Below are 26680 nucleotides of genomic sequence, written 5' to 3' on the forward strand. Positions count from 1 at the left end.
AACTTATTTTTTTTTTTCAGGGAGGAGGTTAATTAAGTTTATTTATTTGATCTTTTCAGTGGAGGTACTGGGGAATGAAACCAGGACCTCAGGCATGCTAGGCATGTGCTCTGCCACTTAAGCTATACCCTCCCCCTTGATTGTCTTAAGTACAATTAATCTTCAGCTCCAAACCTTCAACTTGAGGGTGAGTTTGCTCCTATTTTCTTGAGGCCAGCTCTTGGAGTTGTGTAAGAAGGGGCAGCTTATGTCATGGCTACAGTCTGGTCATCATTTGGTTCACTTCTTCTGCCTGGTGGGGGTTTCAGTATCTGCAAAACATCTCAAGGATATGGCTCAGAATGTTATCTATAGCACTTGAGAAGAAACTAAAGGTCCTTGACTTTACTTAATGGCTAAACTGTTATTTTGTCTTGCTTGACTATTTTCCTTTGTTTTTGCATTTTCTCATTTCTCTGATTAAATTTATTCTTTGGCTAAAGTTTTTCTATAGATAAGAGGCAGTGGAGGACATGGGTGGTGGGGGTGGCTGTCCTGGGACGGTCACGTAGGATCCTGTTCCCTTACCTTAAGGGATACTGTTAGAGTAGATAGTGTTACGGTAAAGCATCCAACTGCCCTAGTTTGAAGGAAATATTCCTTAATAGTAAATAGTTTTTTGTTTCCATTTCGTGTTCACTAAGCAACATTCAGACCTATAATTTGAGTCCTGAATGGGTTGACCTATAGTGGAAGGAGTACTCCAATCAGCTGACCTACTCCCAGTTACTGTAACAGATAAATTTTTAAATTGTAGTTATTATATAAATTGTTTCCGGAGTTTGTTAATGTGCATTAGTTCTAGGAGCCGAGTAACACTGGGTAAACTGATGAAATAAAAGTGTCTGGTCTTACAATGTTTCAAATCCTGTAAATCCTGGATATAATAACGTACTTACTTCTGACTTGACAGCCTTACTTCAACACAGCTGCCTGTATGACTACAGTAATGAGCCTTTTTCTTTGAGGTTTATTTTTGCCATATATTTCTGTTTTTCGCATAAATTGCTCCATATTTCTATATTCTGGTTAGTACATAAAAATTGTCTTACTAATGTTAGTCAAAGGGCTTCAATAGCTAACAACAAAACATAATACTAATTCTTTTTACATCCATTACCATGTGAATATTCTTTACTAACCCTCTTAGTTCTGTCTTGAAATCTTATTATAGCCTTAAAGGGCTCAGAATATGTCAGAAATCATATAAGTAAGAGGGTTTCTCTCTTTCTCTTAGCCAATTTATGATTATCCAAAGGTAAGTTTTCTTTCTTAAAAATATTATTCTTTTAAAATGATTTTCTTTAAAATATTGTATATTTCAAAGTTGCTAAGAAAGCAAAATTTTAAAAGTCCTCATGATAAGAAAAAAATTTTGTGACTGTGGTGATGGACACTAACTGCACTTATTGTGATCATTTCATGATACATACGCATAACAAATCATTGTGTTGTACATCTAAAATTAATAAAGTGATATGTGTCAATCATTTCACAATAAAAATTTAAAAATGAGCCTTCAAAAATATTAACATAGTAACATTTTAAGTATTTACATTTCCATCAAATAGTACGCTTTGTAGACAAATGTTGATCATCATATTTAAAACTCTGTTCTGTCTCCTTAGTTTTACCGAGCAGAAGTTGAAGCTCTTCATTCTTCGGGTATGACAGCAGTTGTTAAATTCGTTGATTATGGAAACTATGAAGAGGTGCTACTGAGCAACATCAGGCCCCTTCAGACAGAGGCGTGGGTACGTGACTCACATTCTGTGCAGATGCTTAGGCTGTTCTGAAGGAAATGTGTAGCCCTAAAAGATTAGTCACAGTAATACAAAATTTGCCAGTAGAAAGGTATTTTGAATTTGCTTAAAACTGGCTACTCCTAAAGTAAGATTTTAATTTAATAATTACACTGAACTACAATAAAAATGAATACATTAGAGTTTCTTTTCTTGTATAATGCTTTGTTACATTATGCTTTGGAAATAGGTGCCCTTATTTATATGTTTGCCAAAAATATGTATGTGTTTTTATGCATATTTTCTTTCCCAGTTTGTTACTTTAAATTTGACTAAATTTTGTCCAGCAGTTGTCAAATTTAAATCTCTGTTGAATATGTGTATATTTATTATTTTAGTTACATGTAAAATTAAGAAAAACACTTTAAATTATATATGAACTCATACTGCATTTACCACACATATATTTATATGTATGTGCAGATTAAGTTTAAATATCTTTGTTTAAGAATTATTTGATTAATTTTTTGCCAAATGTTACGTCAAAGCTGTGATGATTTTGTTAATGTGATTTGGGACATATTGGCCTCATGAAGTCCATTTTATGCAGGACTTATGTGACTTTACATAGATAGATTCTCAGCTTCATTTAAGCAAAAACAGGACAAGTCATATTAGAATTCATTTCATAAAATTTTCTTTCATTTCTTTCTCTTATTTGTGGATAGCTGTTACTAAACTTACCACTAGAAGCCTAGTTTGTTGCTATTTCCCTAAAGTATAAAGGATACTAGGACACCATATAATCTTGACAGTAGCCGTCATCAGAGAAGCATACATTGGTTTCTCATGAGCTGCCTTTAGTTTAGTTTAGTTTTGGTCTTTCTACATTTTTCTGTCATGACCTCAGTGTACCACCCACTGAAAAAAAGATAAATAAAACAACAAGAAACCTAGTAGCAGTAATCATGTTTGGGGCCATGGTCCTTTATTCTTTACCTTTTTATTCTAGAAAAATGATCATTTTCTAGATAAGTTATTGTTTCATCTTTCACAGTATAACATTACTAATGGTCTAAATGTTTACCTAGAAGATCCTTTCCTTCACTCTCACTCTCTAAAGTTCAGCTGCTTTTTCCCTAAAAGACTGAAATAACACCAATATCTAATTTATGTCTTTTCTTAGAGAAACTTGATATATCTGTATCTTTTGCCTTTTTGATTCCCATATGATGACTATTTTTATTCTGTTTTTTCCATAATACTCACACCTTAATCTAGTTTTGATGCTAAAAGTATTTATTGAGACTATATTCCTAGAAGTTGAGCCCTGGTTTGCTAATCATCATGTGATCCCAGTGTTTTTGCCATTATGGTCAGAGAGTCAAAATAACATTTTTACACTTAGGGTTTTTAAAAAAATTTTTAAGAGATTTAATAAGAGATTAATTTTATTCTTTTCTTCCTGAAGAAAAATTTTAAGTTTCCTTCCTTAATTTCTTCTCTACTTCCTTTTTCTGTTCCAGAGTGGGTGTAACTGATGAGCACGTTTCTCATTCCTCACTGTAGCTCTTCCATTCAGAGGTGTTTGGTACTGAAGTGATCATTTTCTTTCTATTGTCAGTGACTTTTCCTTTTTCCCCCTTAATAGTCCTCATTGCTTTATTATTGATTTTAAGTCTTTGTAAACTTAGTTGGACAATAAATTTATCACGTACCACAGCCCATGTAGTGATTCTGAACCACGGCAGTCCTTTCATATTCTCCCTACCTATTTGTGAGTTCTCATCTAGGCTTCATTGTGCTGTTCTTTTTTTTTTTTTAACTTATTTACTTTTTCTGTAGTCAACTTAAAAACCTTTTGTAAGATACTTGAAATATTTTGCTAGCAGGAAGAAGCAGGAGAGTGTTACTAAATCTTTTGGAGATTTTGGGATTTCTTTTCACCTATTTGCAAATAATCAAAGGATTGTTGATGTTTTATGATTTTATATAATTAATATAAAAATATTTTTGGATTATGAACACTGTTATTGAGGATAAAAGATCATCCTATCTTCTTTATCTGCATAAATAATTGACTTAGTTGTAGAAGCAGTTCCTTCTTGATATATAGAAGCCACTGGCTTAACGTATCTTCACCCTTCTCCATTTTTAAAAACTATGTATGTGTAAAAAGCCTCTGAAGGAAAACAGTCATGTGACTCTCAGTACATTTAGGGTAGAACTAGTGTAGAGTTCTCTTAGCCTCTGAGAGTACTGATGTTGGGGGTCTGTGAGCACTTTTTCTTTTTGTAACTGGGGAATTGTAACAAGTTTTAAGTTAATTAAAGTAAAACATTTGCTATACTAATAAGGTAACTCTAACTGATAAATCGTACTAGAAAAATTAAAGGGCTGCAAAGGTATAGTGAGGTTGTTAGAAGCCTGAGCACAATTATTCACTCACACTATGGATTGTGTATTTTTAATTTTTTAAACTCTTGGGCTACATATGTACATTACTATTTTAATTGTGAAATGATATTTTATACTTTATTAAGGTTTATGTTTGTTATTGGCACAAGATTTTGGAAAACCGCTTGTTTTCCTAAATGTAGCAATGATCACAAATAGAATTTTTTTTTTAATAATTTGCAGGAAAAATAACCAAAAAGCCTGCATATGAACCAAAAGCCTTTACAGAAATCAATTTCCTGTATTATCTCTTACAGGTGTAAGGATAAATTATTAAATAAAAAGCATGAAAATATTGAGGGACCCAATGAGTAAGTTAATAGTGTCTAGTAAGGAAAATTAAAATAAAAATCAAGTTAGTAGTTTAAATCTAAGTGTTAATATTTTTCTCACAAAGTTTAAGAATTACTTGCCTAAATCTGTCTGTAGACAAATTTCTATTTTCCCCTTCTCTCTGGATAAACCTTTTTACTTCCAGAACATACTACTCAGTGATGATCTTTTAGATGATGAAATTTTATGTTCTTATTAAGACTAAATACTTTATTTTCTCCAAAATTATCTACAAACTTTTTGTTATGTCATCTTTGATTTTTTTTTTGTTCTAGTTAGATTTAACCTGGTTCTTTTAACTATGGTAAAATATTCTGTCTTGATTTTAGTGTCTTTATTAGAGTGAACTCTAATTATCACACATAATGTGAGATTCACAGCTCATTCTTAACTGAATAAATGCTCCAGTTTTCTCCTTTGTATATTGCAGGATTTTCCTTATTTTACCAAAGTAGATGAAGCACTATGGAATCTCATATTATTTGTAAAACTATGTAGGGAGAAAACCATAATATGATTTTATGTTTCTGACCACTATGTGAGAGAACATTAGGGGCAAAGGAAACCTGCTCTTTGTGTTCCCTGCAGGCCGTTTCCATATTGGTTCCTTTTAACTCTAAAACAGTACCCAAAACCAGTAAAAAGATGCCACAGGCAATTTGGAATTACTGTAAAATACCCTGGCACTGCTGCTCTGACAAATCTTTTGTGTTTTTAGAGTGCTGTTCTTCTGAATTACTTTTCTAAACCTGGAAAGATAGCGTCAGTCCTGATTTTCCAATAATATTTATGACTTGTATTCTACTGAGACTTTTATATCCCAAGAAATGTTTTAGAACATGCTGGCTTCTAAGCTTTCTTTTTAAAATTTCATAGTATTTGCTTTTTAGTATCAGGAAGTTATCTTTGTTCAACTGTTGTTCCAACTAGAAAAACTGGGATTATGTAGGTAATGATTAGTTCTAAGACCTTAGCATACGCAGCATATTGGGCGGTAATTGTGGAAAGAGACCGATGGATTACTATTGCCTTTCAGATGATTGTTTTATCTTAAATGCTTTTCTGTAGCATAACCATTTATTCAGCAGATATTCATTGCACATCTGTTAGCTGCTAGGCAATGTTCTAGGTGAGAGGTATATATAGGTATGCAAAGTACACAAAAGTCCTGCCCACTGCACAAAGTTAGAAGAAAGACATAGTTATGTGAAACAAACTTAAGTATCTCATGAGTCTGCATTCTTAACTCTTGAAGCTTTAAAATAAGATATAAGTGGAAAAATGTCTTGTTTACTGAAGTTTTAATTTAAATAATATTTAGGCCTGTATTTCACCTTATTTGAAGATAAAATTATTGTGGAAGAAGAAAGTGTGATTTAATGAATTTTATCTATTTAAAGTTTCTTACCTATTTTATCTACTTAAAAAATAGAAACTTTTTAGGTGGATTTGGGCTTCTTTTTAAAATAATTATAACATATATTTTTCAGTTTTAGCATACTTTAAAAAAAGAACTATCAATGTCAAGTTTTACTTTTGAAGTAACTTTGTGCAAAATTTAGTTTATAATGACATCCTGGGAAGAACTTTTGAAAGTTACCTTTTTAAATTCAAATAATGTTCATAAAAAGCCATAAGTTACTTTACTACTAATAAATGTATTAAAGAGAATCATAACCACCCCAAAAAAACAACCCCTAGCCTATTTAATAAGGAAGGAGACTGAGATTTGTAGTATGTAAATTAATGAGTTTAAATGAATCTTAAATGTATTAGAACAAGGTCATGTTAGTAATTTTAATGACATAGTGATAAAGTTAGGCTATATCTCGTTTGTATTTGATAGGAAAAGATCATAATAGATATTAAAAAGAGGATGATTGTTAGAGAAACCATTAACTTCAAAGGGAAATTAGTTATGTAACAGTGAGGTTCTGCCAATTAGTATCTAGTAAAATGTACAGGCACTACATTTTGATCATAGTCCAGAAGGTTTTTCACTTTTTGCTGATAAATTCTTAAATAAGTTAATGAGTATAATTTATCATACTTAAATTTCTGCACTGAAAGGGTAATCTGGGTGAGGTCAGTGCAATATTGAAATGCATTTTCTCCCACTTACACGCATTTGGGACGCTTTCCTTTGGGGACAATCATAGAGGCTGTGCTCATTTCCTTTGCAGTGTAAACAGGGGGTAAATGAGAAGGAAACTACAGCTGGTTTAGCCCCATTTAAGGACATAAATTTCAAGTCATGGGAGATGGAATTAGGGGGATTCCATGCAATATCTTTAAGCTTTGTTTTAATAAAGTTTGGTTATATTGAGGTGGTTTATTTATTTCTTAATCCATCACCCAGTTTTTCACAATCCCACAGGAGGTTATGGATTATACAAAAGGACTTTACTGGAGGTATGAAAGCTGCTGACATAGAGGGAGAAATGATTCATTCATAAATGCATGCCATATACATAGATATACCAACTTAAATACTGTTGGCATCTATCCCCAAATCCCAAATTCAGTTTGTGATAGCTAAACCTAAGAGATTATTATGAAAATCTTGAGATCTAGTTTTGACCTGGCTTCATTATTCAATAGAGACATTCTATTTCACCATTTAAATTAATACCAAGAGAATAGTATGCTATTTTAAGAACCTTAAGTATAGAAGTTTTGCTTGAATTTTGCTATCTGATGATTTAATGTATTATAATCTATTCAGAAGAACTGTATATAAAAACATCTTTGAAAGGTTTCTGGGTAATCTGAGTTTTCCTTTACTGAGCAATGAAAGTACATCATATTATTATTTCACGTTCCTTTCACTGAAGGTAAAAGAACTCCCGAAGTGAAGTCACATGGTAGGGTGTTCCCTAAGGTGCGCTGTCTTTCTGATTTGTTTCTAACTTTAATTACAGTTCATAAAACAGTTTAAGCCTTATATTATGTAAATATTAAGTATTAACTTGACATAACTGTTTGAAAAACTACAATGTTCCTTTTGTAAACGTGAATAATACCAGTAGGTATTATGTTAGTCTTTTATCCTCTAAGTCTCCTCTTTATTAGTAGCAACTTAAAGTATGGACTCCTGAATTATGGTGCTGGTTAATTAAGAAGTAAATTCAAGGTGCTTTAGATTTATGCTGAATATTGTATAATTTTGATTTTTTCTTCAAAGTAGTCTTAAGGAGGCATCATGGGTGTGACCTACAGCTGAAGGGGGTTGGGATTGTCAGGTGAACTTATTTTTTCCTTTGACATTTTTGATTCAGTAGACCCGAGGTTTGTTCTCTTTGAAGTGTGAATTTTATTTTTTCATTTACTTCACTTATTGGGACTTTTGAAACTAATTCAAACTGCACTGAATTTTACCATTCCTTTGCATATATATGCAGAAGACTTGCAAATATACTCATTGCACAGGAAATAAAGTAGTAAAATAAACGAACCTGAGGAATATTTTTGTTTTGTTTTATTTCTTGTTTCCAAAGATGTTAATCTGATGTTGGGCATGTGTCTTGACTAGGCATTCATGTCAGTATATTTTAAAGAATTTTATAAAACTGAAGAGTCATCCTTCTTGAATTAAAAAAAAAATCAGTGCACACAGTTCTGTTTTAGTTTCTAGTGAACTTCTGAGTCTTTTCCATCTGTACCTATAACAGCAGAAAAATATGTGCCGCCACCATAGACTTCATTCCCTTTCAGATGGAGCTCTTGCAATGCATCTTTCCACTTCTGAGGTCGGTGGTTGTGAACCTTGATGGTGATGGGCCAACAGGGGGCTTACGGTACATACTTGATTCACACCAAAGTGACTTGTCATGTCCACTTTCTTTTTTACTCTTACATGACCATTTGTGTGTCTCTACTTAATACTGTTTTTCTGTATTCTTGCTTTTGTTACTTTATTAGTCATCTCTTTTTGTTCTATTTCTTAAACATCATTGTATCCTTTTGACTTTGTCTTTTAAACTTTATGTTCTTTTTACCTTTAGTGGGTGGTATCTCTTGATGCATATGGACCACCCTTCCTACTGATCCTGATTTCCTGAACTTTACTGGACCTATGCTATTTATTCCAGAATCATGTGCAGTAGGCTTCACTATCACAACTCTAGGAAAAGAGTGGAGTTAATCTGTCTCCTTGTGAGAAGCACTCTGGTGTTAGTGCCATTAAATTTGGGAACTACTGGCAAGAGTTTTATACCTTAGCTTGAAATAACTCCCTTAGTGGCTTGTCATTGACTGTGAGCTCCATTCGGAAGGGAAAGGAAGTATTGCAACAGTGAGTACATCTTATTTGCCTTAAAATATATATGTAGTTTATTAAGAATAAACGTAAGCAGCTCCGATCATCATAAGAAATAAAAAATCACTTTTTTTGTGTGCATACTTTTTCATGCCTGGTCTGTCTAGCTCAGGGTTTTCTAAAGTGTGTTCTGAGGATGTTAGTTCTGCTTTCTGGTTAAATAAATTTGAATTTATTTATGATTACAGAGCCTTTTTGAGCCAGTTATCAGGTTAATATGTATTTTAAATCTCCAAGAGACAGACATATATAGTGTATATTGTTTCACAAACTTACATGCTTATGGAAGTTTTTTTTTTTTCCTGTATAAAACCTGTTATAGAAAGTCTACAGGAGGTACTTTGAAAAATATCATAGCTCTTTTCTTATTTTCTTTCTAGTTTTCAAATTTCCCATTTTTAAAATAGGGTGAAGATTTATCTTCAGAATACGTTATTTTGGATGCTCAACTTCTTAGTAATATAATATTGTATTTCTATGTTACAAATAGAGACTGAGGCAGTTTCTCCTTAAATATGTTCCAAGATTCTTTACCTTTCATGAAAAGAGGACAAAATATATTCCTGAAATTTTATGTCTCTTCTAAGTACTTATGCCATTAGTAATAGTGTTTCATTAGATAGAAATAAAATTGAGATCTTCTTTTACATGTAATTATACACAACTCACTGGTCTTTTAATTTTATTTTAACTCTAATTCTGGAAACTTTAATTTATTGTTAACTTTTGAAACTGTCATTTACGAAGACTCCCATTATAGCTTTTGTAATATTGCTGGGTTTTTTTCTGTAATTCTTGCCTAATAATCCACATGACATTCATATGTTCCAACAGTAAGTCATTTTCATCATTTGTTTGGGTATTGTATTTATTATTCTCTAATAATCTAGTATAAAGCAAAATCTGAAATCCCTTTTTTTTTAATTAAGCTGACATTGGCTACTGAATCAAAACAAAGTATCAAAGCAAGTTAATTCCACCGAGTATATGGGCATTCTTAAATGACTAAGAGGACTCCTGAAAGACTAAAAATTCTGTTTTGTTTCAACATTTGTATTGTTCCTTTACTAATTGTTCTGAAGCCTTTCAATAATATTGTTTGAACTATTAAAAGCTTGTTAAAAGCCTTGAAGAAAACAAACTCTTAAACTTAACTGCTCTTGCTCTTCTGTTCTTGTTTTCCTGGTAACAGTTACTAAGATGAGTTGATAATCTTGGATCCTACTCCAGAGCTCACTTGAGGTCTGGAGGGGAAATTTTCTTATTTTAAGAAACATGTCCTTTCCAGACACTTATAATTATAAACAAGGATAGAATGTATGGTTGGATAATAGCTAATGAAATTGCAAAGGAACTCTATAAATAAGCAGTAGATATATACTGTAAGTACCATCTCTTTTAGGGCTTGAGGAGATCTGATTTTAAGTGAGCACATGAACTAACTTGGTAGCTGAAACAGTGGAAGGAGATCAGTAATTGTTTGTTGAATGATTAATGTAGTTCTGGTGGTCACCTTTATTACTGAAGAGTCCTCCAGACAAGAAGCCTGAGTGTAACAGTTTAATATGATAGTTTTTCCACAGATATTCTTTGAGTGCTTTTTATAACAAAGCTACTTTAGAAAATAGATTGGCCTATGTACCTAAGGGATTAAAAGAATATAAGAGAAGATAAATTCCCTTCCTTCCAGAAGCCACTGAATAAATATTAATATAATCTCTATCAGACTGAGATGGTTCCTGTCTGGGAACCATCATTGGCATGGTTCTTGATGACAATTTTATTATGCATGTTAAATGAGTGGGATAGTGTGAAGGAAATAAGAGGGGAAGGCCACAATTGACTTTTTAAAACTAGCATTAACTTTAACAACTTTTTATTGGAATTTTTATTTTACCTGAAGTGTGCTCATTTTTTTTCCCCAGATCATGTGAGTGGGAAATTAGGGTCAACCCACCCGTTCATGCTTAACCAAGAGCTTATTATACGAAGTAAGATATTAGAAGTCAGTTAAATTCTGTTTCAGTATGCTTCAAGTTTTTAAATTGATGGACTTGTTTTTAATGTTGGTAGCTATTTTGGGTACTGTTTAATGAATGATTTAGGAGAATATAATGAGCATTTCACCTTAAAAAGTCTTGAGTAAGTAAATAAGGCTTAAAATAATGTGGAGAAAAGTATTCTAGTGTATTTTTTTCCTCATAAGGTGATCAGGTAATACAAATCTTATTAAGAATTCCTGAATTTGAGCATCAATACCCAAATGAATGTTATTCTTAATTAGATTTTTAAAATATGGAATTGAAATCTTAAAGCAGAGAGAAAAGGGAACCAGATCAAGAACCTGAGAGCTACGAGTACTGAAATTTTTTAATCTATTTTAGGTAATCTATTTTTTTTCCCTCTTCTTTCTCTTGGTTGTCTTTCTCTTCCTTTCTTCTTCCTCCTATCCAAGGCTCCTCCTCCTTGTCATCTTCCTTTTTTATTTTGTTTTATGTCTTAGTGTTTGCCTTTTTATTCATCTTACAGATTTCAAGTGGCTTTTAACTATTAGACTGGAAATGTTCCATCCCAGACATGACTGATGCGCAGATGAAATCTGGTTAAATGGACCATCTTTTAAAGTTCAGAAAGCCTCTGAAAGCTTGGGCACAAATAAAGATAGCCCTGCTTGATCTTTTATGTGCCCTGATTAGTGATAATGCTTACTTAGCACCTGGCCTTACTGACAGTACTTCTCATAAATGGAAAGACCGTTAGAGACTGAGATGTATTGGAGTTGTTTACAAAATGATCTGGCAATGATAAAACATTGGTCACATGCCCAGTCCACTTAAATTGTACCCTTGTGTCCCTAGGCCATAAGCAAAGCAAAGAAAAAATTCTCATTGACTGTGTCTAAAACTTACTAGAAATGTGAATAGTCAAGAAGAGAAGTTAAAATATGTAATTCCCTAAGAAAAATTAAGGAACTATGTAAAAAACTAGAGACTGGAACCTCTAAGTTTGTTAGAGAAAATTAATTATAAAAGGCTATAATAAAACCATTTTAGATATAATTTAGAAACGAATACAAGATTTATATTTCAAGAAGATGATACACACATTTTCCTATTGATTTGTTGAAAATGCTTAAACTTGGCTATGAAAAGACTGAATATTCTATTCATTCTAATGATTATAATTGCTTTAATGAAAACAGTGACTGGGGGAATATGATTAAGATAGAAAAAAAGTGGCCATAGAATAGATTAAACTTAGATTTGATATCTTGGTTTGTAAGTATTTTTCAAAATAATTTTTATAAGGATATAATTTAAAAGGTTTGACTGAAACTACTAAACCAAAAATTTTTAAACAAACTGCTTTAAGTAATTTCAATTATAAAAACAAGTTTTGCTTTCTGAAATGAGAATCACTATGCTTGGAAATTCCAATAAATTTGATATAAATGGCAAACTGCAGCCAAAACTGTTTATTGCCTATTGCCATTCTTGTGCCCGAGGCTGAGAAACATTTTCAGATTCTGTGTGCTTTATCCTGAAAAAATTTGGTGAAAAGGGGTCACTGAGAGAGTTAAATGTCTGCTCTGCTTGGCCTTTGAGAGAAGGGGAGAGGGCAAGGCTGGTCTTGGGCAAATTACTTCCGCCTCCCTTTTTGCCCCTGCTTCAGCTCCAGGGGAGCTGGATATGCACAGGAGGAGTCAGAAGACCTGGGTCGAGTCCTGGCTCTGCCACTTACTACCTGTGTGACTTTGGGTAAGTTATTTAATGTCTCTGGGTCTTAGTTTCAGTGCAGAGTTGTTATGAAGATTAACTAATATGATCAACAGATACGTGTTTTATAAACTCTCAAAGTCTGTAGAAACTTAAATTTTTATTATCATAACCAGCCTTCTTCTTCCCATTTCTTCTGTAATCTAGTATCCTTGGCTTTGCATTTTTAAAGCAGCCCGAAGTGACAACTCCTTTTGCTTCTCCCTGTGTCCTCCCTGTATTGGAACTCTTATTCCTGTTCTCTGCATGCTTCAGACTTAAGCATTCTAAGAATATAAAGCCAGACTGGTCAAATTAGTTTTCTCTCTAGAGTGTGGATTACTGTTACCTTTCCCACCCTCACCTTCTACTTTAATCATCTCAGAATTATGCACTTAGAAACGTCAATGAATCTCTAACGCGTGGAAATTGGGACAGTGTTGGCAGAGGGAAGTCCCTTAAATCCTGTTGCCCAGATCACTTCTTTATTAGTTAGTAAGGTTCGTTGGGAAAATGGGAATATGATTGTGCCTCTTGTCCTTTCTTTTTCTCTGTGGGAAAGAAGATGGAAATAGTTCAAAGTCTTCAGAAACCTCACTGAAAATCTAGATCCTTAACTTAAGGACTAATCATAGAGAGAAGAGACAAGGGGTTTAGTGGGCATTTCTTTGGTCAGCTCTTTGAGTTATGTCTGACGTGGCCTCATCTTTGATTCTCAGTAAAGTAAGTTCTAGCCAACCCTCATCCAAACTAAATTTATGACACCTACTATCTTTCTGGGCGCTCAGTTAATAGAGGCTGCTTGGAACCAAGGAAGAAAGAAAATTTGCCTTCTGGATCACTTCTGGTTTCAGATTGAGGGATCTTTATGAGGGCATAAGAAGAGCTTATAGCTCTGCTTGATCCAACCCTCCCCCATAATCTAAATTTGGCTGTGTGTAAATAATAGTATAATAGCCACTTACGTGAACTGCTTGCCATTAATGCCTAATCACCATGGAGCACGATAACAGTTACTCGTGTCATGATTAGATTAACTTTTTAAAAATTTTTATTTATTTTATTTTACTTTTATAGCTTTGAACCCATGACTTATGCTCAATATGGTTTCTTGCTGAAGTAGCAGTGTCATCTTTCATAACTAAAAATTAGAAATATATCACTCTGTTAGGAATCAAATGCAAACTGAAACAGTTAAGTACAGTGTTAAATGTGTGAGTTAATGGGAAAAATTAATGATAATGTTCATGCTGACAAAGATGCGGTGACATGAGCACTCACTCTCATACATTGCTGATGGCCATGTAAATTGGTGTGATTGTTCTGACTTTCCAAGCCTTAAAAGTGTTCATGCTCTTTAAACTAGTAATCCCACAATTGTTCATCTCTGCTCGGGAAGGAACAAAGGAATAAGTGAATTTCTGAAGGATGATCATTGCAGCATTACAATAATGGGAAAAAACCCAGAAACTACCTAAGTGCCTAACAATAAGAATGGTAGAATAAATCATCATCCATCAGCTGGGTGAATTATTTTACAGTTTTAATAAAAGATCATCATGAAGGCTGCAATATCATGGGAAATATTTATAAAGAGTGAAGAAAAGCAATTTATAGATTTGAGAATACACTCAAGGAAATGGTAGTTTTAGTGTAGTAGAATTATGTACAATCTGTATATGTTTATGTACTTTTTTTATTTTATAAACTTTCTGTAATTTTGTATTACATTTTTTATTTGAGAAAGTAACAAGAAAAATGAAATTAGCAAGAAGTTGATTGTGACTACGGAATTTTAGTCTTAAAGAAAAATCCCTAAAATTTGCACAAAGGGTCTGAAAATATGGGAGTTTAAAAAAGTAAGATAAATAAAAACATAACTTCTTAATTTCTGATTTTTTCTTTTTGCCGTGAGGGTAACAACAACATGATTATAGATTTTCATGAAAAAATACCATTATCCTTGAACTTGTTCTTGTCTATAATTAGTAAATGAAATACTCCTCCAACCAAACCAATAGTCTTACCTATACAAAGTCTTACCATCTACTTTATCTATACAACTTACTTCCCAGTTCCTTGCAAAATTCTCTCAATTGTACTGTCCCTAGAACATTTACACACCTTCAAAACTCAGTCTCTCTCAGGTACTTACAGATGCACAGCAAAATACATTTCTCTTATGAAATGTTTATTTACTCTGTACTGGCATACCTCATTTTATTGCATTTTACTTTATTACACTTTGCAGATACTGCGTTTTTCACAAATTGGAGGTTTGTGACAACCCTGTGTCAAACAAGTCTACTTGCATCATTTTTCCAACAGGATTTGCTCAGTTCCTGTCTCTGTGTCACATTTTGGCAATCCTTACAACATTCCAAACTTTCTCATTATTATTATATTTGTTATGGTGATCTATGATCAGTGATCTTTGATGTAACTATTGCAAAAAGATTTCAACTGGCTGAAGGCTCAGATGATGGTTAGCATTTTTTAGCAACAAAGTCGTTTTTATTTAAGATGTACACATTGTTTTTTTAGATATAATGCTATTGTACACTTAAAGCCTGCAGTATAATGTAAATATAACTTTTGATATGCACAGGGAAACCAAAAATTAGTGTGACTTGCTTTATTGTGATATTAGCTTTATTGCAGGGGTTTGCAACCAAACCTGCAATATCTCACAGGTGTGCCTGTACTTACTTACCATTCATAATTTCAGGAAAATTTTAGTATATAATTATGTAGTTTGACTCATTGTCCCTGTTTCAGTTTTTGATACATTATTAAAATATTAAGTGTAAAGTGAAATTTTTATATTCTAGGTTTTCCTATTAACTTATAATTTCAAAGATGTATTAATCTATTTCAAAAAACTTTTGAGCACTTATTATGTGACTTTCTCTTTCCACCCAGAATAGTGCCCTGCACAACATATTTCCTTAAAATGATGATGTGCTAGGCAATGTGATAATGGGACAGTGAGACTGCATCAATGAGCAGTCTCCACACTGAAGGAGTCGGACTAGCAGAGGAGCCCAGCAAGGAAAGCACCTTCTGTTTATCATGAACAGAAAGCATAGATGGAGAGCGCTTAACTCAGTCAGGAACTGACTCATAGAAGAGACATCTGATTATAAAACAGTAATGTGCCATCGCACAAAATCTCTATCCCCTTTGCCCTGCCTTACTTTCTGCGTGTCCTGCCCCTGCCTCCAATCCCTAAGTGAAAGCATGTGAGAACCGGGACTTTGTCTCAGCTAATACTTCAGCATTCAGAACAGTATGTGAAATGAAACATAAGGGGCTTTCAAGAAATACTTGTTAAATCTGAATGAATGAAGTTTAATGTGAGTCTTGAAAGTCCTGAAGGGCTTTAGGACTTCGCTTGAGAAAAGGAAGAAAGTGTGAGAAAATCTAAGGAGGGCCTGGTAGGGTGAGGTATTTTGGCAGCAGGATAGCTTGGGTATAGCAGATGTCAGTAAGTGAGGCTGGCTGCAAAGGCAGGTGGGGTCAAAGGATGAAGGGTCAGGTGGGTTGTAGTAAGGAGCTGGAATATTTTATTTCAGAATAGGAACCAGTGGACGATTTTAGGCAGGGGAGTGTCATCATGTGATTCTGCACTAAGAGAGTATTTCTTGCAGTATAGAAAATGGGATTCCGTGAAAGCTGAGAGCGTGGAGACCAGTTATTACAATAATTAAGGCAAGAGATGGGGACTTTGGAATCATCAGAGTCTAGGCAAAAAGTAAAGAATATGGGTGAGATTGCCTAGAGAAAGCATGTAAAAAGAGAAAAGACAAGGACAGGTGTCAACTTCTGGGGACTTTTCACAGTTGAGAGGTGGGAAGGGACATTGAGAAGTTGTAGCCTGTGAGGACAAGGTGTTGGGCAGTGGGGGAGGGGTGCTTAATCTACCATATAAATTGCTGGAGAGGTCAAGGAATAAGCACTGAAAAGAGTGTGTTGGATTTGGCAATCAACCGGTGACTGATGAATGTAGAAAGAACTTTCAATGGAATGGTCAATGTGTAAGGCAACTTGTAGTTTCTTGATAGTAAGTGGGAAATGAGCAAATGAAGTATAGACTACTATTAAGATCTTGGTTGTGAAGGTAAAGAGAATAGAAGATGAGAAGAAAAAGTAAAGGAGCTCAGGGTAAAAATCTAAGAAAGTTTACATCAAAGGCAGAGTGAAGTAGAGAGAAAAGGAGAGGTTGTGAGAATAGATGAAAGGATTAAAAAAAATCCAGACCATGGTGAGAAAGTGGGATACAATCACATGTGATGTAGGGTATATTGAGGAGTACTAGAGAGTAGAAGGAAGTAATTATAGGTGTGGATGAGGGTATGTTTGATTTCAGGGAATGAAGGTGAATAATTCTTCACTAATGAACTCTTCTCTGTCAAGTCAAAGCAGGTCATCTGTGGAAAGTAATGAGGTCAAGAATAGAGGAATTTTTTTTAACATTTTTTATTGATTTATAATCATTTTACAATGTGTCAAATTCCAGTGTACAGCACAATGTTTCAATTATACATGAACATAATATATATATTCATTGTCACATTCCTTTCTCTGTGAGCTACCATAAGATCTTGTATGTATTTCCCTGTACTATACAGTATAATCTTGTTTATCTAAAGAATAGAGGAATTTTGAGTAGAGATGTAAAGATCTAGAAACTGCCAAGGGGAATGGGAGAGGGAGCCAACCAAGAATGTATTTATTCTCAGCAGTTTTCAACCCTTAGTAGAATTTATGTGCAGAGTATTCTGTGACAGTTCACACTCAGTATCTAGTCTTTTAGTAGCTGCAAGAAAAGTTTGTAAAGTAGATACACGAATGAGAAGAACTTTATATGTTTATTAATCAGAAACTAACTGTTAACCACTCAGCCAATTTTCAGTAGAGGTTCTCATTAGGGACATGATATTTGAAAGCCTCCACAGTCAGAATGACTATATTATTGCCCTAGGACCTCAGCAAAATTCAGTATTGGAAAATGCCCTGGAAGGTGATTTTAGGCTCTTGATAGTACTAAGGATGTTAACAAAGTCTCAGGCCTTCTTGAGCTCATCTTAATGCCAGGTAATGGATGCATTAAATAAAACCGTTAATTAGGCATTTGAGCATTCTGAGACATATTGACTCTGTGTTTGGATGTGCACATGTGCAAGCATGTGAGGGATATCATTGTTTTGAAAGTTGTGATAGTCACTAAATTCTTCATTTAGAGTGGCTTATCTCAGTAAGGAGAGAAGAAAATAAGGTAGAAGATTTTTAAACTGCTGTTTAATCTCTTAAGACTTTATCTATTAACTTTTCTATTAACTGATCCATTCACAAAGAAGAGTTTTTCCTAACATGGGGCACAGTTTTAAATAAAAAAATTTTTAAATGTTCATTATAATTTTTTCAGGGCAACTATAAAACAGTTGTCTACCACTAGCTATGAAATTATAAAACAAAATCCAAGTATGGAACCACTTAAGAACATACGCTGTTCACAATCATAGAGTTAATTTATAAGCTACTGTGGAAAATTCGTGTTCTGCAGTTGAAGGGGATGACCCATTATGGATACTAAATGACTTTCTAATTGCTGCCATACCAAAATGTTGATAAAGTTTTTGAAAAAAGAGCCTAAAAAACTATTTTCAGCTTTTCCTAAGAGAGCTTAGGAAAGTAGTCTGTCTCAAAGTTTATGCCACTGAATGTGATAACACTCATTAAATAGGGAAACAATACTATGAGATTTATCAAATTATGAAATGGATGAACATCCCTTTTTAAAATGTATTATAGTTATAAGTTCTTAGGTTAATTTAGGAACTTGCCAATTACACATACAAAAAAATTATTTGTATTCATCTAAGCCTCTGAGGATAAATATCTTGGAACATGTAATAGTTAATGTGAAGACTCTGGTGAGAAAATATTTATGTTGGTGAATTTTACTGTTTTATTATACTTACCTTCTCATTAGTAATATTCTCAAGGGAGTTAATGCCCCAGTCTGTGGATACCAAGGGCAGATATTAACTTGGATGACTTTTATAAAGATAATTACCATGAGCTCTCTGTATCCACAGGGTTCCACCAATCATGGGTCAAAAATATTTGGGGAAAAAAAAGCTGTAGAAAGTTCCAAAAAGCAAAACTTAACTTCAGTGCATACAGGAGAATATTTACTTAGCATTTATATGCATTAGTTATTGTGAGTAATCTAGAGATGATTTAAAGTATATGGGAGGGTGTGCTTGGTTATATGCAAATACTGTACCATTCTATATAAGGGACTTGAGCACTCACAGGTTTTGATATGGAGGGGCAGTCCTGGAACCAGTCCCCTGTGGGTATCAAAGGGCAAATGTACTGTATTTGGTAAGGTACTATTGCCTCTGGGTTCCTTTCTCCTGTGGAAGAAAAATGAACATGTTGCTAATTGACCAGATTCTCAGCCTCACTCCTGCACTACATTGGCTATTAACAAATAATTGTAAAATCACTTTGTAAATGTAAAGTGCCACATAAAGGCTTGTTTAGCCTTATGTGTTCTCATCCTCTGTAACTCACTAGGATAATGCAGTCCAATTGCTTGATTCAAACCAAAAAAGAAGGAAAACTGTGTTGTATGTGGCATTATAAAGAGCTTTACACTTGTGAAGTAGTAATAATACCTCACTTCATGGAACAGTTAACTTTGCACATAACATTACTCTAAGCTCTTTACCTAATATTAATTCACTTAAAGTACAGTAGCTGCTTACTAGTGTAGCCATTTCAGGGGAGCTCATTCTCACATTGTCATTCAGGGTAGATGGTGCCCAAGTGGATAGCATTGTGGATAATGTGTGTTTTACAGTAAGAACTATAGCGCCTAAATGATATCACATCTGTTTTGTTTTATTAATTTCATGATGTATTTAAAATGTAAATGGGATGGAAAGCACCTGATTTTGATCTACGTATATAAGCCTTGTTAAGAGTTTAGCGTGATCAGTAATTCTCTCCTTCAGCCTCTGCATCCACTGAGATGTGTGGAAAGAGCATGGATTTTAGAGTCCAACATAACCTGGGCAAGATACATAATCTTTTGGTTGTTGTAAGGAATACAGTAGCTGCTCAGTAAGCATTTTGTTCCGTATTGAAGGATTGAAATGCCTGGCACATAATTACTGTTGGTTTCATTTCTTTAGTTTTCCTTCAACTTTGGAAGTGCCTCAAAGTGATGTTTGTTGACCCTTGACCTCAGCAGCAATTACTGCTTGGAACTTCCAGATCAGGAGTTGGGTATCCATCCCAAATTGTCCTCTTGGAAGGAAACCCAACTGCTTCTTTGTACCATCTTTTCCTTCAAATTAGTTCTTTTTCCTTTTATATTTCCTGTTAAAATTTATTTTGTTTGAATGTTACTAATATAATGAAATTCTGTATTAGGACTCTTACCTTTATATTAGCCCTAATATAAAAATCCACAAATCTTTTAAAGCAAACTGTTTTTTCTCATAAAGGGAAAGAACTGTGATCTTTTAAGCTAATAGTACTGCCTGCAAAGTAATAAAAATTTCTATCACTTTGCTTATGAAAAACCATTTTCCTTCACACTTTTAAAATCCTGTGGTTTGTAACAGCCTTCGTAAATTGGCGACTTCTATCCCAGCTCTGACACAAAGCTTTTCAGCCTGTCCTGTTGTCAGTGTACCTGCTGCTTGACATTGACAGGATTCTTGTCAAAACCGGGGTTTTGCATAAATTAGTATTTAACCCTAGACAGGCTTTTCCTCCTCATTTCAGTTCGGCTTTTAAAAGACTGTTGTGTTCTTATCCATAGATAACGAAGTGAAATCTGACTATGTGTCATACATCTTTTACTCTGAAGGGGTACCATGAACTTTCCTAGTCTTATTGATTTTTCATTAAGCCTTAATTAGTAATCCTCAGTTTTACCAATTCTTGTACAGTGTAGACATCATCACTGATAGCCTGCTATCCCTTCCTTTTCATCCACGAGATCTATTTGACTTACTTTTTATTTTAATAAGCAGCTTACATTGTACATGGGGGAGAAAGTGAGAGGAAGGGGAGGGGGTTTTAAGTTGCATAAAGGGGTACACTTTAAATAATCTTACGGATAAACTTAGAATTTTCAAAGAGTTGTTTTACCTTAATACTTTCCAGAAGGTACATATTAAGTATTTGAGAAAAATCTTTTGACTCCGTGACGCAGAGACTTCAGACCTTCCTGACTTGTTCTTGCTGTCATTGTTCCAGCTGTGGCTGAAGGAAAAGGAGAAAGAGCTCCATTCTTGAACAAGAATATTTACATATTCAGTGGGAACAAACATTTATTATGCTTTTCCTCTGGGTACGATGATGAGCAGATTACTCTCCAAAGAGTATATTTTCAGTTCCCCCAGCCTCTTTTGAACACTTCAAATGTTTCAGGTGTGGAATTAATTACATGTGACTAAAAACACAGTTCCTGAATTACAGTAAGCCTAGAAATAGTATTATTACTGCAAAATGTTTAATGACTTTAATTAAATCAGGTGATATATACTGTCTAATTACTCTTTACCTAAGTTGATGGAAATAAGTTTGTCTCCATTATTCTTGTAGAAAATCTTTGTGATACCTTTTTTCTTTCTTCAACCATCTAACCATCAAAAATGATTGAGAAGACAAGCTAAGCTTGGAAAGAAAATGACTTTCTTTTAAAAAAGCTAACTCCTTATATACTGAACATTTTGAAGTCTCAACATGAGGGGAAAAATTCATAAATTTGAGCATTTCAAGAGTAATTTATACTTATGTAACAGCAGGATGATGTGTTATATCTTTACCAACTTACTGAAATAAATTAGAATAAATGAGACTGATGATGGGAGTTCTTTCTGTGCAAAACCTGGTTATAATTGGAACACATACACCAGGTACCATGTGTAAGTCCTGACCTGCATTAACCTACTTAATATCTACAAGAACCCTATGAAATGATTATTAGTATCCCCATTTTGCACACATGGAAAACTGCACAAGTTCAGAGCCATTAAGCAACTTGCATAAAATCACTGGGCTAGTAAGCTGCAGAGCTGATATTTAGGTTTGACTTGCTGACAGTGTAGCACATAATTCTACATTTTATCTGTAAGTGGAGATAAATAATACCAACTTTCCTGAAGGTTTTGTGGAGTTTAATGAAATAATGTATATAAAAATTTCATCATAGCAGTAAGTTTGTACTCAGTATGTGGCATACTGTTTTGATACAGTATCTTTCAACCATTTAGTTCATTCAGTCTTAGTTCTCACAAATTTAAAGAATTTTAAACAGGGCAGCAAAGATGTATGTGTGTAGAGGTATCAGCTAATAATTCTGGGGCTAGAAAATATTTTACATAGGGTAGAAAAGAACAATCTATTCCTTTAACCTACAATTCTGTTGCTAAAAGAGCTGAATCTTATACTGAGAATCTCTTTTTATCTTCTAAATTTCACTGGAATCTAGTTTCAAGATTGAATTACATTTTAACCACCCATCTGTGTTTTAGGTGGTAGTCCTCCAATTTCCACTATGCAAAAAAAAAAAAAAAAAAAAAAAGGCTAACAAATTACCAACATAACTTTTCAGAAAAATTGACTTAATATTATATAGTTATTCAGAACACACCAATGATAAGACTGTAGCAAAATAATATCTTTCACTAGTGCATGGACTTCAATTACAGTTATATTTAAAACTTTATATTTAGATTGGGGAAAATAATTCTCTTCAGATATAGAATTAAAAAGACCTGGGAGTAAGTTGTAGAGATTTTGCTTGATGACAGGTACAATATGAACAAGCAGTAATTGAGCAGCTGCTAAAATCATTAAAGCAAGGTCAGATTCACTAATAGATTTATATGGAGTTTGCTCATCATGTGAAATAATAGTATTATGTTCCAAGTAGACTATACTTGCAATGTTATTCTGAATACTAGCTTATATAGAATAATAAATATTAAAATATATAAAGGAAAAGATGACCAAGATGATGGGAGATTCTGGAAATAATGGTATTTGACAAATGATACCAGGAACTGAGTCTTTTGATTTTAGAAAATAGAAGACTAAGGGAAGGTATAATACTTGTTTTAAAATAATTTAAAATCTTTCATATGGTGCAGGAAATAGGCTTAACTAGAAAGCCTAGGTAGTTTGCACTTCCTAGAGAAGGATACAGAGGGGCAGGGTTGCCTGAGTTCCCTTCACCAAATTTGAAGGAGACAGGACATCACACCATCTGCCTGTGATGTGGAGGATGAACTTTGTACCTTGAAGTTCAGATCATTGATTCCTGGGGTACCTCGCATTTCTAAAACTATAGCTTTATTAACTAGCCTGATAATTGCTAAGGACTTGCAAACATCTGTAATCTTTATGTTTTACTAAAGAGAAAACAATTTTGGTTCACTGTGCAGACATTGTTGATATAGGTTGTTGGGTGTGAATGGGATTTAAATGTGAAAATGATGTTTGTTACATTGGGCCACTCTATCTACTGTAAGATTCAAAATTTTCATTCTTTTCTTGTCCATCTTATGTTCCTAAGGAGTGAAAACATCAACAAATTATTTTATTTCTGCATTATTAGGTCTTGCAGTTTTTTTCTTACAGTTATATAAAGCATGTCAAGTCATCTCCCTTCCCTACTCCAAGACTCAGTACTTTTTAATGACAAAGATCTGGCCTGTATTTTATCAATTTGACATGGAGTTTTTCTAGTTCTGTTTCTTAAATCTGTATTACAGATCACTGAAGCATACCAAAACTGCTTGTCTCAAATGGCCAGTTACATAAAATGTACTTGGCTGTTTTAGGATAAAAAGCAATCTGGCATCATGATGTGGTAATTATTACTTTCAGAGAAAGAATTAGTCAGCCCACCTTAAAGTGTGTTATATTAGCTACCAGTTTAAGATGTAAAAATATAATTAGGAGAGAGTGAAATGTTCACTTCTGATTAGTGTGCATAAGTTTTAACCATAAAATATTCTAAAACATACTTGCTTAACTAGCATATTTTGGGAAAGCAGTTGCTTTTGTGAAGATGATTGGTAAGCATTGATCTGAAAATTTATCAACAGGCAGAGATAGCATTTTTCATTATTAATCATCATTGCTATACTTCCATTTTTAAAATTGTGTTTCTAACTGGTTTCTTTTTATGTCATTTGCTAAAATTTTAAGGGTATGGTATAAAGGCAAGATGTTCTAAGAGGTTAATTATGTTAATTTATTTTTAGCTTTTCCTTAAATATTCAGATTTTATGAAAATAGTGTCTATAACTTTTGATTGATCTTTTTCAGTAATATGTCCTTGCTGACTTTCTCCTCCTCTGTTCTGTTTGCCCTCTTTTTCTATACTTGAAAACAACCTCCTCCTAAAAGAAACAAAAACAGTGGTAACAATGAAGTGATTTATAATGTGAAATGATTAGTTTTTGTGTATAGATTTTTTTTAAATTAATGAAGAAATAAAAAGAAAGCAGGTGGCAGGAATCTTTCTCCTTACATTGACTCTTTGATTTTCTTCAATGGCTTTTCCACTTTCCTTATCTGACCAAACCATACTTCCTGATTTTTAGCAAAAGCTATGAGTCTAGCTAGTTTAATTGAAGTAGACATGTATATATTATTGTCAAAGAATTACTTAATTCAGAATAATAGACAAAATCAATGGCTTATTTGCTTAACTCTTTATAGGTATTATCTCATATAATTTTCTTTGTAAACCTATGAGTTCATTACTGTTGTCTCTGTGAGGAAACAGATGTAGAGAAGTTGAGTAACACATCTAGAAAATGGTGGAATCTAAACTCAAGACTCCAGTCTGACTGAAGAGACTGAGGTCTTAAATACCAATGCCATAATGAAGTATCTCTCCAGAAAATCTTTGAGTAGGTTGACATCATTTGGCAAAGAAATATACCCCCTACCCTGACTTCTGGACAAGCTTTTGGAATCTATTTAACCTTTGGCTTTAAAAGAGGAAATGACTGAGAGAGGTACACATTTTTGCAAATCATATATTCATTCTTTGAACTTCACTATGGCATTTCAACAAAGATGCTGACCATTGAGTGATGTTTATGCTAGCCTCAGGGCAGAACCATCTATTTATTTAAAATTAATCTTAAGCTGGCTATTAGAAAAAAAAATTAAGAAAACTGTCTGAAGCAAGAAATGTAAGTATACATTATGTGATGTCATAGAAAGAACTTTGGAGTTCTTTGGAGTGGATAGTCCAGGGGTCTTACTGAAGCATGGCAAATTATATAACTTTGGGTGAGTTACTCCAAGCCTTCATTTATTCATCTACAGAATAATGAGATTAAGTAGTTCAAATCATCAGTCCTGTTACAAGAATTAAATGAGATAAAATGCAAAATGCCAGGCACATAATGGAATAATCATTCATCCCCTTTTTTCTATTCCAAGTTTTAAATAAAGTTAGGTGTGTTTTTGAATGGAAGAGTCTCTATACTTTTATTATTTGAAATTTGATGAGTGACATGTTTTGTGGCCTTTTTTTTTTTTTGTATTATATTCTCCTAGTTGAAATATGGATGCAGCCTTTTGATGTTGAGTTGAATTTTCTTGAGTGCCTAAGCTGCCAAAAATAGTTTGTTTACTTTGTATTAAAGGGTAGAAGATCTGAAGGGTAGAGGAAGGACAGTGATGAATAGTACTGTATATACTTTAACTGTCATTTAAACATCCAGCTTTCTTCTGTGTTAAAGTTTAGTTGTCTTATTTAGGTAGTGCTGTAGTTGGCAGAGTACAGAATAAAACTCTTGAGCTAGGTGTTAAGATGATTTCCCAATATCTAATAGAATCATTAATAATTTCAATTATATAACTTTAGAGAATATACTTTTTTCTAAAAAGAGAATATCAGAACCACAGTAAGATGTCTCAGAGTTCTCTTGAAATTCTACATGACTCAAGAATAAAAACATTATATTTTGTCAGCCATGCATTTTGGACCAGTTGTGTAGTCATTAGATTTTGAATCAGATTGTTCTCTTGTCTTGAGTCAGTGTTTTTTTTTTCCTGCCACAAAATATTTGGTTTAAATACATGATTACTGGACATAGTACATTGAAGAAATGATCTTAGAGCTGCTCTGAGGGGAGGAAAATTATAATACCACATTATACTTTATTCTAAAACAGTCTCTTATTTCACTCAGTTTTGAAAACACTGGATTATTTCCATTTCCTCTTCCCAGCTCTGACATTTACTTGTATCTGTGTTTCTTGCCCTCATTACTCAGAAGCAGAGTGTGAAAGACTGAATCAGAAGACCATGTGCTAGCGCAGGTTGTGGTACTAATTACTTGAGCAAAAATAGCTTCTTAGGTATTTGGAACTGTTCTTTACAGAAACCTTCTCTTTTGTAGTGTGGTTCCAGGTTACCACAGAACCAATTTATTTTGTGGTAGAACTATAAATATTGAATTGGAACTTTTTTTTTAAACAAGGACAATTGGTACACTAAGATTCAGTGATCAAAATACATGACTCCTGTAGGCACAACTGTTATCCACAATCTTCAATTACTGTGTTATTCTTCAATTTTCAGTTACTCTAATATAAAAGAATATTCATATAATTGATCTAAAATAGATTACTTAAAATATTTTAAGTTATACTTTTGGAATCCATTATATGGTTTTTTTGTTTTTAAATGAGGGCAGAGGTACTTTATTTCATTACTTGGACTAAAAAGTAAATTTAAAGGTCAAGGTTTTCCAGTGGAAACCAAAGGTAAAGGAAATGTTATGAATATCCAAGGTATAATCAGAATTAAGCACAACCTAGAGCCAATTCAGAAAGTTCAATAATCTTCAAAGTGGTTTTCATACATTAATTAATCATCATGGCATCTGAAGGATGAAAGAAATTTAATTCTCATTCTCGTTACTGATAACCACAGGAATAATCTGAATGGATCAAGATGCGCCATTTTAATAAGGC

The 26680-nt window shown here is 33.5% G+C and overlaps 1 protein-coding gene across 2 annotated transcripts in view; it reads left to right on the forward strand.

Annotated features, from left to right (window-relative positions):
• The window catches only part of TDRD3 (tudor domain containing 3), a 151087-nt gene that overhangs the window by 114153 nt on the left and 10254 nt on the right, over positions 1–26680 (forward strand). The window contains exons 12-13 of one of the 2 annotated variants that reach the window (XM_074378261.1): positions 1668–1793; positions 12562–12647. In XM_074378261.1, the coding sequence (XP_074234362.1) occupies positions 1668–1793; positions 12562–12647 (212 nt within the window). The remainder of the gene's footprint in view (positions 1–1667; positions 1794–12561; positions 12648–26680) is intronic. The other variant, XM_074378262.1, reaches the window with a different exon arrangement.

The sequence above is a fragment of the Camelus bactrianus genome, chromosome 14 (assembly GCF_048773025.1).
Source record: "Camelus bactrianus isolate YW-2024 breed Bactrian camel chromosome 14, ASM4877302v1, whole genome shotgun sequence".
Lineage (NCBI taxonomy): Eukaryota > Metazoa > Chordata > Mammalia > Artiodactyla > Camelidae > Camelus > Camelus bactrianus.